This window comes from Haliotis rufescens, unplaced genomic scaffold (genome assembly GCF_023055435.1).
Source record: "Haliotis rufescens isolate VD_foot unplaced genomic scaffold, xgHalRufe1.0.p SCAF_4, whole genome shotgun sequence".
Classification (NCBI taxonomy): Eukaryota; Metazoa; Mollusca; class Gastropoda; order Lepetellida; family Haliotidae; genus Haliotis; species Haliotis rufescens.
Window position 1 is genome coordinate 59,131,504 of NW_025964112.1, and position 15,724 is coordinate 59,147,227.

General features: G+C 42.1%; 2 protein-coding genes across 2 annotated transcripts; both read right to left on the bottom strand.

Annotated features, from left to right (window-relative positions):
* Window positions 1-968: 968 nt before the first annotated feature.
* LOC124129139 (perlucin-like protein) lies at window positions 969-11,751 on the bottom strand. Its single transcript, XM_046492637.2, has 6 exons — window positions 11,606-11,751; window positions 10,535-10,617; window positions 8,433-8,515; window positions 7,593-7,683; window positions 4,401-4,611; window positions 969-2,354 (listed from the first exon to the last, which is right to left on the bottom strand). Exons 1-6 carry the CDS (start codon window positions 11,674-11,676, stop codon window positions 2,330-2,332), a joined length of 564 nt encoding a protein of 187 aa, XP_046348593.2. The 5' UTR covers window positions 11,677-11,751; the 3' UTR covers window positions 969-2,329.
* On the bottom strand, window positions 11,665-15,503 carry LOC125372386 (low affinity immunoglobulin epsilon Fc receptor-like). The gene is made up of 4 exons (XM_048382266.1): window positions 15,002-15,503; window positions 13,548-13,630; window positions 12,553-12,640; window positions 11,665-11,814 (listed from the first exon to the last, which is right to left on the bottom strand). The coding sequence occupies exons 1-4, from the start codon at window positions 15,429-15,431 to the stop codon at window positions 11,732-11,734; spliced, it is 684 nt and encodes a 227-aa protein (XP_048238223.1). The 5' UTR covers window positions 15,432-15,503; the 3' UTR covers window positions 11,665-11,731.
* Between the last annotated feature and the right edge of the window lie 221 nt (window positions 15,504-15,724).

Sequence of the window (15,724 nt, forward strand, 5' to 3'; positions counted from 1 at the left end):
GCGTCCCTTAGGCACGCCAGAAACCTATGATTGTGGGTTCGAATCCCGGTTCTCCCCGATTACGTTTCTAGGTTTGTCAGCACCACACCCGTGCTCGTGGGTTTTACCGAAGTGGTAAACGTCCGTGACCTGCATCACTTCGGGCTTTCCTCCCACATTAAGCTGACCCGCCGTGATATAAATGGAATACTGTTCAAAGCGGCGTAAAACCATACTCACTCACTCACTTCAAGAAGCAGTTGCACACTGGTACTCGGCGGAATATTATCCATGTCCTGTTCGACAACGATCTTCCTGGTGTGACGCTGGTAGTCTACGTACGGGCGTAATCTGATCACAGTGGATCATAACGAATGTAGTCCTTGACCCGGATATCACTCATGCAACACGCATTTTTTCTTAAAAATGGTCAGGATATTGTCACGTAGTCGCCCTTACAAAACCAACGGAAAGAGACAAAATTATCCAAACAGGACATCAGGACAATGAAACAACTTTACCACTTGTCGAATCATCACATTGTCTCCATGTAACGTTCTGCATAAAACAATTTATTGTTTTTTACCAAAGGACAACGATGCTGCAATGCCCATATATGACATTCCACGAGGTATTCGACTCAAAGGATAAACCGCATTCATAGCATGCTTGCCGCAAAAGGTGACTATGCTTGTCGTAAAAGGCGACTGACGGGATCGGGTGGTCAGGCTCGCTGACTTGGTTGATGCAGGTCATCGATCCCAATTGCGTGGATCGGTGCTCATGATATTAATCACTGGATTGTCTGGTCCAGACTCGATTATTTACAGACCGCCGTCAAATAGCTGGAATATTGCTGAGTGCGGCATAAAACAGCAAACCAACCAACCAACTAACCATAGAGTGATTAATTCTTAATTCAGCATCAACGCAATCCGGTTCAGGATTGCCATCTAACGTAAATTAATGTAGATCGTTAAACCTTGCGCTCGGCAAACTGGTCAACATGAAATAACACAAAACAGCCAAAACATGATTTATGATCATTTTATTTCAAGAACTCGCACATAGACGAATACAATAGCCAAGAAAAGATACTTTCACAAGTATACAAGCTGAATACACGTATATAGTTTTCGAATATTATTTATGTATCATTTATTAAAAAGCTTTATAATGCGAGATAAAATCGGATTTACATGATATATAAAGACAATCCACCTGTAATAAGCACACTCTTGGGGCGTGGATTAAAAATAAAATGTCCTCTGGATTTACCAAACGAAATTAATCGGGGAACAAAACTGTATGTCTTGAAGCGCTGGCTGTAAAACTATTATATCTCAAGCACAGTCCTCATAAAATAGTACCATTTTCTGCATCGTTAGCACAAACACACAACGTCAGGTTATACGTACGGTCTCTATCTAGAAAATAGCATTGTAGTTAAATATTCAGGTATCTGTATCGGCGGTGATAGGAAATCCACTCATGTACAGAAATAAACGCGACAAAGCCCTCTCCAAATCTCCGCCCAAACCTGAGTCGAGTGTACGATTCTGACTACATCATGAGCATGTGTTTATGAATCACTATCAAACAGTAATGATAAAGGTGTCCTCGAAAATATTTGAATTGAATTGAAAAGGTGACGTAATCTGCCCCACAGGTGTCACCCGTCACAAACACATGCAAAGGCAAGTCAACTATCATGTACAGACTATTAATTAATTATAAAGGGATGATATATGACATTAAACAGTAAGCAATAGTCCAGCTATGTCACTGCTGCGGCATGTTATGAATGACGTTTAGGCCTAGCAGATCTGTTACCAAGAGCGTGAGCGACAAACACGCCATCGTGAACGATGACAAGCAAGCAACCTTGTCACAGGCCGTTCCCCAGTACAGTCTGATCTTAGGACAATCATGGCCTTAGGACATGGTACTGGGGTCTATTCGCACCCAGAGCACAAGAGGGGACAACGAGAGAGGTTATGTTCCTTCCTTTGTGTTAATTCGTTACGATATGGCTGAAATATTCCGATGTGACGTTAAACTTTAACTCACTCCTTTGTGTTAAGCAGTATGACTACAGTTGAGGTCAATAGTCTTTGTCAGCTTATACAAGGAGACGAATGATTTGTGTGGCGCTTCATTGGACTTGTGAATGTAAACGTCAGTGCTGTTGCCGCAACAAGGAGAATTATTACATCGGTAAATATGGTTTGACATGAGACAGAGCCGAGTAAAGTAATGTATATATGATGTTTTCACCACACAAACAACATATCGGTGATAGGAGGTGCGGGGTCCCAGATGGTGTCGCTGCGTATCGGAGGTAGAAGGATCAGCCAAAAATACTGCCCTCAACCCTGCAAAAAATCATTGAAGACATCAGTCTGGCTACTTTACTCGTTAGGACTTATATGCTTTGTCTGTTTGTTTGTTGTTTAACGCCGCACTCAGCAATATTCCAGCTATATGACGGTGGTCTGTAAATAATCGAGTCTGGACCAGACAATCCAGTGATTGACATGATGAGCATCGATCTACGCAATTGGGATACGATGACATGCGTCAACCAAGTCAGCAAGCCTGACCAAGAGATCCCGTTAGTCGCCTCTTACGACAAGCATAGTCACCTTTTACGGCAAGCATGGGTTGCTGAAGACCTATTCTACCCCGGATCTTCACGGGTCGGACTGACATGCAAAAGGTACAACATGACTTTGCGAGTTGAAGGTATGGTTATTGCACATTTTGACAATACTGACACCCGAGAAGGTCTCCGGTTACTTATATCGGAGAAGCAACTCGGAAGCAATGTGGTAACTGATTTGTACCACGCCCCTATTGTGACGTCATACTATCATTCATCTCGCATCAAACTATTCGTGACACGTCGAGCGTTTCCTTTTTTATTCATTCTCCGAGCAGCGCATATATACACATGAGCATTAATTGAGCACCACCTGATTCAAAATAAAATTCCAAAACATAACAACAAACAATGGAACCCTGACTTGTCATCATTTTGTATAATGTACTGCCGCCATGTGAGAGGTGGAGACCATCCGGTTCAAAACTCCGACCCAGGTATTGTACCAGGAGGGTGGCCCAGTCGTCTAAGGCGCCGCAATTCGCTGTGCAGAGTTGCGTCCCTTGGGCACGCCAGGAACCTATGATTGTGGGTTCAAATATCAGTTCGCCCCGATTATGTTCCTAGGTTTGTAGCACCATACCCGTGCTCGTGGGTTTCACTGAAGTGGTAAACGTCTCAGACCTGCATCACTTCGGGCTTCCCTGCCACATTAAGCTGACACGCCGCGATATATCTGCAAAACTGTTAAAAGCGGCGTTAAACCCAACTCACTCACTCACTCACTCACTCACTGTACCAGGAATGGCAGAGGTTCTCAAGGTTGAAAATCAGCAGCACGAGGAGACGCCATGCGAATGTAGTCTTTGAGAGGGGTGGACACTCCAGATACTTACTGCAGGGTGATTCCTAGGTTGTCCACTGCTTAATGCGAGAGTCCGATTCGCGGTGTGGGATGGGTGCTTATACTTTTCAGCGTTATTGAGATTAACATGTTCAGACTTCTTATTACGCCAATAAATCGGTATCGATTGTTAGTGTCGGTTCATTATCCAGGTGATGATAGTGCCAGACGTTGTGTGTGTCAGTTTACAACACTTTTGTGGTGTTTCCGACTGTGAGTCAGACCAGTCATGTTTAATGTACCCACATCCGATAATGTGGGTGATGATCACTTAATGCTCACGTGTATATCTCATTAGTAAGCATGTGGGATTCTAGTACGGATGGCCTTACGAAATGTATGGCATTATGCTTTATAGACAAATTAAACAAATGACTGAAAACTTTCTTTTAGCAAATATATATGTTTTGTTTTTCAATTGATTAAATTTTAAAAAGTGGAATTAAAAAAGTGATTGTTTTAATTAATGTCCGAACGTCAAAAAAGTATTAAATCACGCTAATCTGAAAACACATCTGTTCTTCATATAATTGCGACCCGTGAAGATCCGGGGTAGAATAGGTCTTCAGCAACCCATGCTTGGCGTAAATCGCGACTATGCTTGTCGTAAAAGGCGACTAACGGGATCGGGTGGTCAGGCTCGCTGACTTGGTTGATGCATGTCATCGATCCCACATTGCGAGGGTCGATGCTCATGATATCAATCATTGGATTGTCTGGTCCAGACCCGATTATTTACAAACCGCCGTCATATAGCTGGAATATTGCTGAGTGCGGCGTTAAACAACAAACAAACAAATCATATAATTGCAAAGTGTAAATATAGCATGAAACGACACACGATTCTAGATGTGTCATCATACACCATATCGTTTCTTGACACTACTTCCTGAGTTCAACATTCCTCGTCCTTACCGTCTTTCACACAGGAAATGTTTCTCATACGAACAAGGGTCGTCGTTCCACCGATAGGAATACCCGGCCCTCGCCTCCACACAGTGCTCGCTGCCACCCGGTTCTCCTGGTCCCCAGTTGGTGAAGCTCACAACGTCATCATCCTCCACCCAGCGGTAGATCCCCCTCACCCTCATGTCAGTGGCGCCAATCCACACGTTATGGCTGTAACCTGTATGCAAGAAACAGTTTGTATTTATTACTTGGTCATTGGTCCATTCAATTCCTTAAATTCGTCTTTTTCCCCCGTAAATGGTCGTATTGCCTGCCATTTATATGATTGATATCTTATTTGGGTGGTATGGGACTGAATAGAATTGTTGTCCTTTCAGTGAGTGAGTGAGTTGGATTTAACGCCGCTTTGTGCAGTATTCCAGTTATATCACGGCGTGTCAACTTGGTTTGGGGGGAAAGTCCAAAGTGATGCAGGTCTTAGACGTTTACCACGTAAACCCACGAGCACTCGGATGGTTCTGTTTAACCTAGAAACATGACGAACCGGGATTCGAAACCAAGATCATAGGTTTCTGGCATACCCAAGGGACACAACTCTACACAGCGAATTGCGGCGCCTTAGACGACTGGGTCACCCGTATCCCCGTCTCTACTTTGAAATAGACGGTAGAAGAAACATTTAGAACGTTTGCGAATATTCAATGTGACCAAGATCTTAAACAATCTGACAATTAAAACAAAGGGTATATGTTGATAGTAATGTCATGCTTATCGTATTAAAAATATTAATAACTAGACGTAATCAGAAGGCAAATTCATATCATTTTCTTACATCATTGTGACACAAATCTTTCTTTAGAAATGGGAAATGTACAAGTGTTCTCCGAGCACCAGGGGTGCAACAAGTACCATCTTTTAACGTCTTTTTGGTATGACGCGGCCGAGGATCGAACCCCGGACCTTCTGCTCTCCGACCTTCCGCGCTACCGCTAGACCAAGGAGGCGGTCTAAAAGCATATTTGAATGTTTTGTGACCAAGGCCAATATTGGAACAAGCATGTTCCTCTTCGAACTGACTTGCCAATGAAAAGCATAATTATTCAATCATGTCTGGGGCTGAGATCAAAGATGCAGCCAACATTTATCATACAAAAGATGACGTCGCGTTCTATGGCACGAACCACTACCCTGGTTACAGCACGCACTCCTTCCACGTGGCAACATAACGCTAACCCGTGAAGTTCTGGGTTAGAATTGGTCTACAGCAACCATTCCTGTCTAAGATGCTGACTTGTTCGAGGGATGTCATCGTATCCCAATTGCGTAGATCGATGCTCACGATTATCAATACTGGTTTGTCTGGTCCAGACTCGAGTATTTACATACCTCTGTCATATAGCTGGAATATTGCTGAGTGCGACAGTAAACAACAGACTGGCGTCGTGTGCTGCATGATTTTACTATTTCGGGATGTTAATCCCTTTACAAATAAGTCAGAAGAGTATGACTTTACGCCGCAGAGTTTCACACATTGAGTGAGTGAGTGAGTTAGATTTAACGCCGCTTTTAACAGTATTCCAGTTATATCACGGCGTGTCAGCTTAACGTGGGAGGAAAGCCCGAAGTTATGCAGGTCTAAGACGTTTACCACTTCGGTGAAACCCACGAGCACGGGTATGGTGCTGGCAAACCTAGAAACATAATCGGGGCGAACCGAGATTCGAACCCACAATCATAGGTTTCTGGCGTGCCCAAGGGACGCAACTCTGCACAGCGAATCGCGGCGCCTTAGACGACTGGGCCACCCGTGCCCCCTGTCAGAAGTCAGAGAGAGGAACTATCGCAATGACAGCAAACATGATTTCAAATTCTATGTCAGTGATACGGTGACACGCACAAGATGTTTTCATTCCGGTTTGTATTGTATTTCCTTTCTGTTCTGATAACAATCAAATAGATTTCAGAAAATCCATCACGATTGATGCATTTAAAAATATACCTTATCTTATCGTGTAAGAAATAACCTGATATTACCAAGAGTACGTTAACTAACTGCTCCAGCGGCTATAACATTTCTTAAAGCAATTGAAGTTCTGGTAGTAACATTAATAATGAACAGCATGTATCATGAGATGCAAGCAATACTTAAATTGAGAGAGGCTATGTCCCTGCATCATCTGTTTTCGCCCTCGCTGTGTAACTGTAACAATTCAAGCCTAACCGTTATCTAGAAGACCGTTTCTGTGGTGCAACGGACAGCGGAAGGTCGGCGCTTCAATCCCCTGCCCGCGTCATACCTGAAGACCCTACCCTGTCCAGTGCTTGGCAGTGAGGGGGCAAAGCAATGGCTTGCGGGGTTGGAGTCAGTATAATGTGTCTGAGTGGGGTATTCATGTTCAAGTGCATCATGGATCTATGTTGGCTGGCTGAACCTGTTAGACCACTGACACACCTCAAAATCCACATATATTTACATAAATATTACACACACACATACACACGGGTAGGTTGGATAGCCTGATGGTTGAAGCCTTCGCTCGTCACGGCCAAGGCCCGGGTTCGTTTCCCCACATGGGTATATTGTCCGACGTCACATTGCTAGAATATTGCTTAAAGCGGCGCAAAACCATATACTCGCTCAATCTCTCGCACATAAACAGACACACACACACACACGCACGCACGCATGCACGCACGCACGCACGCACACGCACGCACGCACGCACGCACGCACGCACGCACACACACACACGCACGCACACACACACACACACACGATCTACCCCATTTCACTTCCCCCTACCCATCATCTTAATCCTCGGTCAATATTGAAAACGTACTATATTGGTAAAAATTACTTAGGTTTACTTGTGAGTTTTGAGTGCAACAGTGATCAGTAAATTGGAACCCCGGATGACAAATTCGGAGTCCAATGCCTTGAAAGTTGTCTTTACATAACAACACTCGTGGTCTTTGTCTTTCAGGGGGAGGTCGGGTAGCCTAGTGGTTAAAGCTTTCGCGCGTCACGCCGAAGACTCGGGTTCGATTCCCGCCACGGGTACAATGTCTGAAGCCCATTTCTGGTGTTCCCCGCTGTGATATTGCTGGAATATTGCTAAAAGCGGCATAAAATCATACTCACTCACTCACTTTGTCTTTCAGTGTTTCTTCGCATGCATATTTCATCATATCACTTACCTTGATTAGTTCTCAAATAGCGCTTAATGAAATTATTTTCGACTTCAGATTCAATCGATGCCAGATATCCGCCCTGTAGCCCGCGCATGTACTGTGGATAGATTAAGAAGAAACCATCGATTCAATCACGATATTGAACGCGGAATACAATTCTATAGATACGTTTAACATGTGTTCATTTAAAAACGAACTACAATTACAAAACACACAATTCCAAACATAGAAAGTTATGGAAAAAAGTGTGTTCCAGAAATATTTGTTTTCTAAACGTGTGCAAATTTACCTTTTACAAAATTAATTACACAAAATTGTTTCTCGGTTTTTTGGTACCGTGAACATAATATTAATTAACGATAGATACATTCAGGCGAGGTGATTTGAAATTCACTGTCAGTGCAAATTTAATTTTGCATTTAATCAACTAATCAGGATAAGTTAGGTTTCCAGAATTTTCAACACAACATTGAATGATACACGCAAGGATACTACAATAAATCGTATAACAAAACTGATTCAGTACATGTTGCGATATAATATATGGATAATCTCTTCTTTGCCATGTAATTATATTTAAAAAATAGGGGGCACGGGTGGCCCAGTCGTCTAAGGTGCCGCGATACGCTGTGAAGAGTTGCGTCCCTTGGGCACGCCAGAAACCTAGGATTGTGGGTTCGAATCCCGGTTCTCCCCGATTATGTTTCTAGGTTTTTCATTAACCGAAGTGGAGACCTACATCACTTTGGGCTTTCCTCCGTGATATAACTGGAATACTGTTAAAAGCGGCGTTAAACCCAAATCACTCACTCCAATAACTAAGGTAACCACGTCTGTAGAACTCACGTTTGCTTGTATCCAGTCAAGATCATACTCAATCAAGAGATAACACGAACTTTGGTATCGAGTCCATTGGTCCGGGCAAGGTCCTGAAATATATGAATGCAAAAGCTGTGAAATCACTAAGTCCATTTATAGGATGCGCTGGAACAACGACATCGATCACGTCAGCAACAGCAGCAGAACTTCTGACAATGTACGGGTGGCCCAGTCGTCTAAAGCCCTGCGATTCGCTGTACTGAGTTGCGACCCTTGGGCACGCCAGAAACCTATGATTGTGGGTTCGAATCCCGGTTCTCCCTGATTATGTTTCTAGGTTTGTCAGCACCATACCCGTGCTCGTGGGTTTCACCGAAGTGGTAAACGTCAGAGACCTGCATCACTTCGGGCTTTCCTCCCACATTAAGCTGACACGCCGCGATATAACTGTAATACTGTTAAAAGCGGCGTTAAAACCCAACTCACTTACTCACTATGACAGTGTACAAGCACTACAGGCAGAGGGGGCTAACATTTCCCAGGCCACAATTCGGGATCTGTAGCTTCCATGGGACTACGATGCTAGTCAGTTTGGGGCTCTAATGGTGGCCATACAACATATTGAGAACAGATGACCTTCACCTTGAAATCTACTAATCCATTGTGTGTCATGCGGAACCTGGATCAATGACAATGATGTGTGCTAATTGTGAACAATCGATTACCATCTGTTGATTATTTATATGATATATAAAATATACATCCAAAATAACTTTTGCGTTTCTTTTTTTGCAGAGTATACCAGGACAGATAGACATCCTTGTGACGCAAATATGAGAACGTTGCGATATGTTTAGACACCTTCAAGCATATCTCCTATGGCAGTCGTAATTTTAGTCGTACGTCGCCAAGATTTGTTTTAACTAAGACAGCTGCGTGGTTATGGATGCCTGGTGATGATAACGTTTGTTAGGCCCTGATAATCAGAAGTTATACAACGAATACCAGGAACATAACACGAAAACAATAGATGAGGTTTCTAAGTGGGTATTATTTGGTTGCTGGCGATGAACAGCCTGTTTTATGTCAAATAATAGTTATATTGTCAAATGAACACGTTTTAAAACAAAACTGTGATATACTAGTTGGTATACTGTCAATGGTTAACATGATCCGTGAAGATCCGGGGTAGAATAGGTCAGGACAGACTGTTTTTATTATGCAACAGAAACGACTTTGGCGATGAATAACATTATTTACTTTCTGCCCTTCTTTCAACAGTATATACAAACCCATGAAGATCCCATGCTTGCCGAAAAAGGCGACTATACTTGTCGTAAAAGGCGACTAACGGTATTGGCTCGCTGACTTGGTTGATGCATGTCATCGTATCCCTATTACATGTCATCGTATCTCAATTGCGTGGATCGATGCTCATGATGCCAATCACTGGATTGACTTGTCCAGATTCGATTATTTAAAGACCGCCGTCATATAGCTGAAATATTGCTGAGTGCGGCGTTAAACAACAAACAAACAAAACAAAACGTGGATCGATGCTCATGAAGTCAATCACTGGATTGTTTGGTCCAGACTCTATTATTTACAGACCGCAGTTATATAGCTGGAATATTGCTGAGTGCGGCCTATAACAATAAACGCACAAAACAAAACGCGGATCGATGCTCAAACAAACAAACAAACTATGGTTGACATGTGTAATATACTATAAAGTACTTATTTTAATGTGTACGTTATTCCAGTCACGATGTTTCTGAAATACTGCGACTTGGGACTCACTCACTCACCCAATCACTTACTTAGTAGTTTTACTACATATCACTTACGTGGAGACCCGTGAAGATCCGGGGTAGAATAGGTCTTCAGCAACCCATGCTTGCCGTAAAAGGCGACAATGCTTGTCGTAAAAGGCGACTAACGGGATCGGGTGGTCAGGCTCGCTGACGTGGTTGATGCATGTCATCGATCGCCATTGCGTGGATCGATGCTCATGATATCAATCACTGGATTGTCTGGTCAAGACTCGATTATTTACAGACCGCCGTCATATAGCTGGGATATTGCTGAGTGCGGTGTTAAAGAACAAACAAACAAACAAACAAACTTACGTCGAGGCATGATACTTCCTCTTGAACTGCTCTGTACAGGCTGGTTTCTGTTGGCTGTTCGTTGTTTGTGTTCTGCTTGTTTCCTGAAACAACAAAAACGGGGGATAGTAACAATGTACATGTAGCAATCATAATGTCAGCGTGAATGCTTTAGAAGATATCCCCAAGAGATGGCCGTTCTGTCAGCAAGCCCAGTACAACCATAGAGGATGTGGTGGAACTATCAATAAGTCTTTCTTTCTCAATCCCATTTTCAAAAAGAAACCGTGGCATTCGGCTTGGGGAAATAAATATCGCAGTTATTTAATACCCGTAAATCTGGATTCACATGTTTTTCACCTCATTGTGATCTATCCGCCATAGCAAAAATATGTTCATAGCTTTCCCTCGCTGTACTGTCGCGTTCCATCGTTGTACTATCGCGTTCCCTTGCTTTACTATCTCGTTCCCTCGCATTAATCTTTGTGTTCCCTCGCTTTACTATTGCGTTCCCTCGCATTATCCTTTGCGTTCCCGCACTATACTATTTCGTTCCCTCGCATTAATCTGTGTGTTCCTCGCTTTTTCTATCACAATCTCTTGCATTAATCTTGTATCAATGGTCGCTTTCCTCAGCTAAAAAACCGGGTTCTTTCCCAATAATGTCTTGGAAGAAACTAAGTGGAACAAATAGGCGATCCTTCAATATGACAACACCACGTGCAGAATGCAGACAACTGAAGTCGGTTACATATAAAATTGAACACCCGTTCATCACCTTCCCCGGTAGCTCAGTGGTGAAACTTTACTAAACATGCCATGTGAAGTTGCAGGCTCGATTCACGTCTTGGACTGTTCATGTGAAAGAATACGACCTTTTAACCAGTGAAAATTCAACACTATATACATATAAAAGGTATCAGTATATAACAGTATCAAGTAACCCTGCACGTCGCGATAACATAAACTGCTCAGCATTGGTAGTCAAAGAATACCACTGCATCTCCGCCACTCTCATGAGCCTTCAGTCGTTCGAGAATAAACATTGCACTCACATATATAAAAGGCACTATTTTTATTTCTGTTCCTTACCGTCTTTCGCATAAGAAATAATTCTTATATGAACAATATTCGTCGTTCCACCGATAGGAATACCCGGCCATCGCCTCCACACAGTGTTCGCTGCCACCCGGTTCTCCTGGCCCCCCGTGGTGAAGCTCACAACGTCATCATCCTCCACCCAGCGGTAGACCCCCTCGTCATCATGTCAGTGGCGCCAATCCACACGCTGTTGCCGTGAGCTGAATACAGAAACATTTGAGTTTTATCTCTTAGTTATTGGTCCTTACATTTGATTATACACATTTGTGTTCTCCACAGATGATTATATTGCTGTCAGTTACATGATTGACATCTTGTTTGTGTGGTACAAGATCATTGTTTATCTCTTGAAATTAGCGAACATTTTGAAATTTTGTCAACAGTCGATGGGCCCTGGATTTGAAAGTTTTTATCATTTACGATAAAATGTTCATGGGCCACATGACCGTGAGTTATACCAGGACTGTTGTGTTGCAATGTCCTGTGACGCTACAGTTGCGTTTCACTTCGAACTACAATGCTTGTCGTAAGAGGCGACTAACGGGATCGGGTGGTCAGGCTCGCCGGCTTGGCTGATGCATGTCATCATATCCAAATTGCGTAGATCGAGGCTCCTGATGTCAATAACTGGATTGTCTGGTCCGGACTCGATTATTGACAGACCGCCGTCATATAGCTGGAATATTTACAGACCACGAGCCGCCAATACTCTGACCAACACAATCCGCACTGTGGAACTCTCATCACGGAACACATTTTGGTTCCGGAGCGTTAAACATCCATTCTCTCTCACCCACATCTTTTTAAAAATGTTGAACAGAGAGCAGGGTTTTATGCACATAATATACGTTTATATCTTATAACATGCTCCATCTCTCATGCAGTGTGACTGTACTTGCACATACATATTTCATTCCTTACGGAGAAACAATGCTTACCGTTAGTTTGGAGATAGCTTTTAATGAAATCATTTTCGACTTCAGATTCAATCGATGCCAGATATCCACCTTGTAGCCCGCACATGTACTGTAGAGCGAGAAATCATTGAATAAGTAAGTGAGTTGGTTTGAGCTCCATTTTAAAAAATAAAATTCAGTTAAGTAACCGCGTGTTGACTTAATGTGAGGAAAAAGCTAGCAGTCACAGAAGAAGAAGAAGTAAAACACTTGGTGAAATCCAATGGTTCGACAAGACGCACAGATGTATGTGTATTCAGCCAACGATCATCGGATCCGGTCATGTCTAAGGGAAGCAACACTGCACTGCAGTGATTTTCCGCACACGTCCCCACTGTAAATCAGTGAATCAATCACAGTTTGGTAAACATATTAAAATGAATGACACATTTCTGCCCTAGGACTTATTATGACATGGTAGACTTATTAGCAGTTACTTTAATTGGCAGTTACTTAAAATGCACACCCAATCGAAACAGGTCATACCAATCTCCATAGGGATAATTAGGTGTGTTGAGGTCACGTCACATGGCATGGTAGATATACATAATTTACATCATAACTGTTCTTCATTGTGTTTTATGTGGCGAACGTTTTGTCACGATTTATATGAATGAAAGATGATCAACTTCACTCAGAACATATGTACATCGCTGTAAAAATAATTACTAACTAACCGAAAACAAATAATTTGTTTGACGAGAAACAATACTTTCACATTTTTTATCGATCAAATTTAATATATAATAATTATTTGCATATAAACCTATTCCACGACAATATGTCTGTACATATGTACATCGCTGTAAAAATAATTACTATTTAACCGAAAACAAATAATTTGTTTGACGAGACACAATACTTTCACATTTTCTATCGATCAAACTTAATATATAATAATTGATTGCACAGAAACCTATTCCACGACAATATGACTGTCAGTTGTGCTCACAAGTAGGTACACGTGCAAGACTTACGCTTCCTTGTGTCCATTCTAGGTCAAACTTAAACAGGAAGTAGCAGGAATCTTGATATTCAGTCCATTGATCGGGGCATGTTTCTGAAAAATAATGATTGCAGTATATATCGTTGTACACCAATACTTATATGGTACAGACCCATTTTATCCCATTATATTTTAGCCATCTCCTCCTGTCATTCTCTTAGCTATCGTACTTTGTGAAAAGTAAATAAGTAAAAGTACAATGACGATATATTGTGGTTAACCTAAACAAATTAAATTATTTATAAATATATTTGATTGTCTGCTACACAAACAGTGGGTCAATCTGAACCAGTCCCTGATGTATCTGATGCTGAAGAGCCTGTCACTAAAGAATCGGAGGCTAAAGAACCAGCCATTCAACCTTTGACCATTTGACCAGAAAAGAAAGAAAACAACTAAATTTAAATCAGACAACCAGGAAACCCTCATCTTCAGAGATAGTTATCCACAATAGGGCAGAAAAGTAAACCGCCGACACCCTAAATTCATAATTTAAATATTGTAAAAATAAACAGTGCAAAGGCTAGACGAACCTTAAGACAAAATAAACGCCAGTTTTGTAGAAATTATGTATCCAAAATCAAATCACGTGTACCGTTGTCAAAGGTGTGGAATAATTTATACTTGACATTTTAGAATTGTACAATGACCTCTTTACTGGCCAGTTCTTCTTTGTCTTTTTTGGTTGCCAGGTCATATAGGCATTGTGGGTAATATTAGGGCTGTTGCTGCTGCTAATGCTGCTAGTGCTGCTAATGCAGATCTGGATAAGTGTGTCTCTCTATTTCCGATACTTCAGTCTCATGTTATACCCACTATCAAAGAGTATATCAGACAGTTCATGCAAACGAAGCGGAACACCCAAGTAGGTGTAAACAAACTTCATTAAATAAAACAAACTAGGTTATACCTACTTGGGTTAAATCAAGATGTGATGAAGTTGTATTGCGACGATGTCGAATTGGACGTACACGTTTTACTCATGAAAGATGATGACACTCCATTCTGTGTCCCTTGTGATTAGAGAATCACCGTCAAGCATGTTTTGCTTGACTGTGTCGATTTATCTCTCACAAGATTTTTAATATTGGCTAGCATACCGTACAGCCACTCGTGACCAAAGTGATGGCTTATATCCGGCTTGGAAATCATGCAGGAAGCAGAGGTACTGTAACTCCCAATGATCCCCAGTAAGGTGGTCTAACGTCGATTGCCTGTGGTTTATAGCCTACTTTAATGGATACCACTAAGTATAGAATAACGTTTTGCAGTTGATATGGTTTGTTTTATACTTAAACTGGGATATTTACCATGCCATTTTACTGTCCCTTGTTGGCAGGAATTTAGACATGATTGACTTGTTCTGGTATGACTGCAATACTGCCGATGCGATGTCAACATTTACTCACTCACACACATTCTTACCTTGAATACTTATTCTGCTTTCTTTAGCATCGCTTTCCTCATGTAAATCCAAAAGCTGTTTTGTGATGTTAATTTCGGCGTACCAGAGATCCAATTTGGCATCAAACTCCTTTTGCTGTTTTTCTATCGCTTGCTTACACAAGAACTGTTCCTTGTCAACAAGTTTAACATGTTTCCTTAAACTTTCCTCTTGTCTCTTCAGACACTGGACATTGGCTGTCAGAGTGTTTACTTCACGGATAACCCGTTCAAATGCCTCATCGTTAGCTGACATGTCCTTCTTGACACCAGCTAGTCCCTGTATTACTTTTACCTCGATGTAGCGGTCCATATACTCAGATAGTGACATTAAGCCGCGGATGCCGCCTTTGGTTTGGCTGAATACAGTCCTCAGAATCAAACATGCCAAAATAACGCCGAACTTCGCCATTGTGCGTTAGGTATGTTCTGGCTTCTGCTACCAACCTGCGAAAGGAAAGATGCGATCTGAATGTGTTCTGAAGCTTGTGCCATTATATCCTATTGGGCTATGAGTCAGGTTCGTAAATACTTATGGCACGGAAACGCTTGCTGGACCACATTGCGAAATTTAAAGGAACTCTTCGAGTCTAAAAGTACACTCTGTGCCAGCTGAATGTGTTTCACTCCGTTTCATTCTTTCAATGACAGGGTCCCTACATTGGTTCAATGTGTGAAACGGGGGCACGGGTGGCCCAGTCGTCT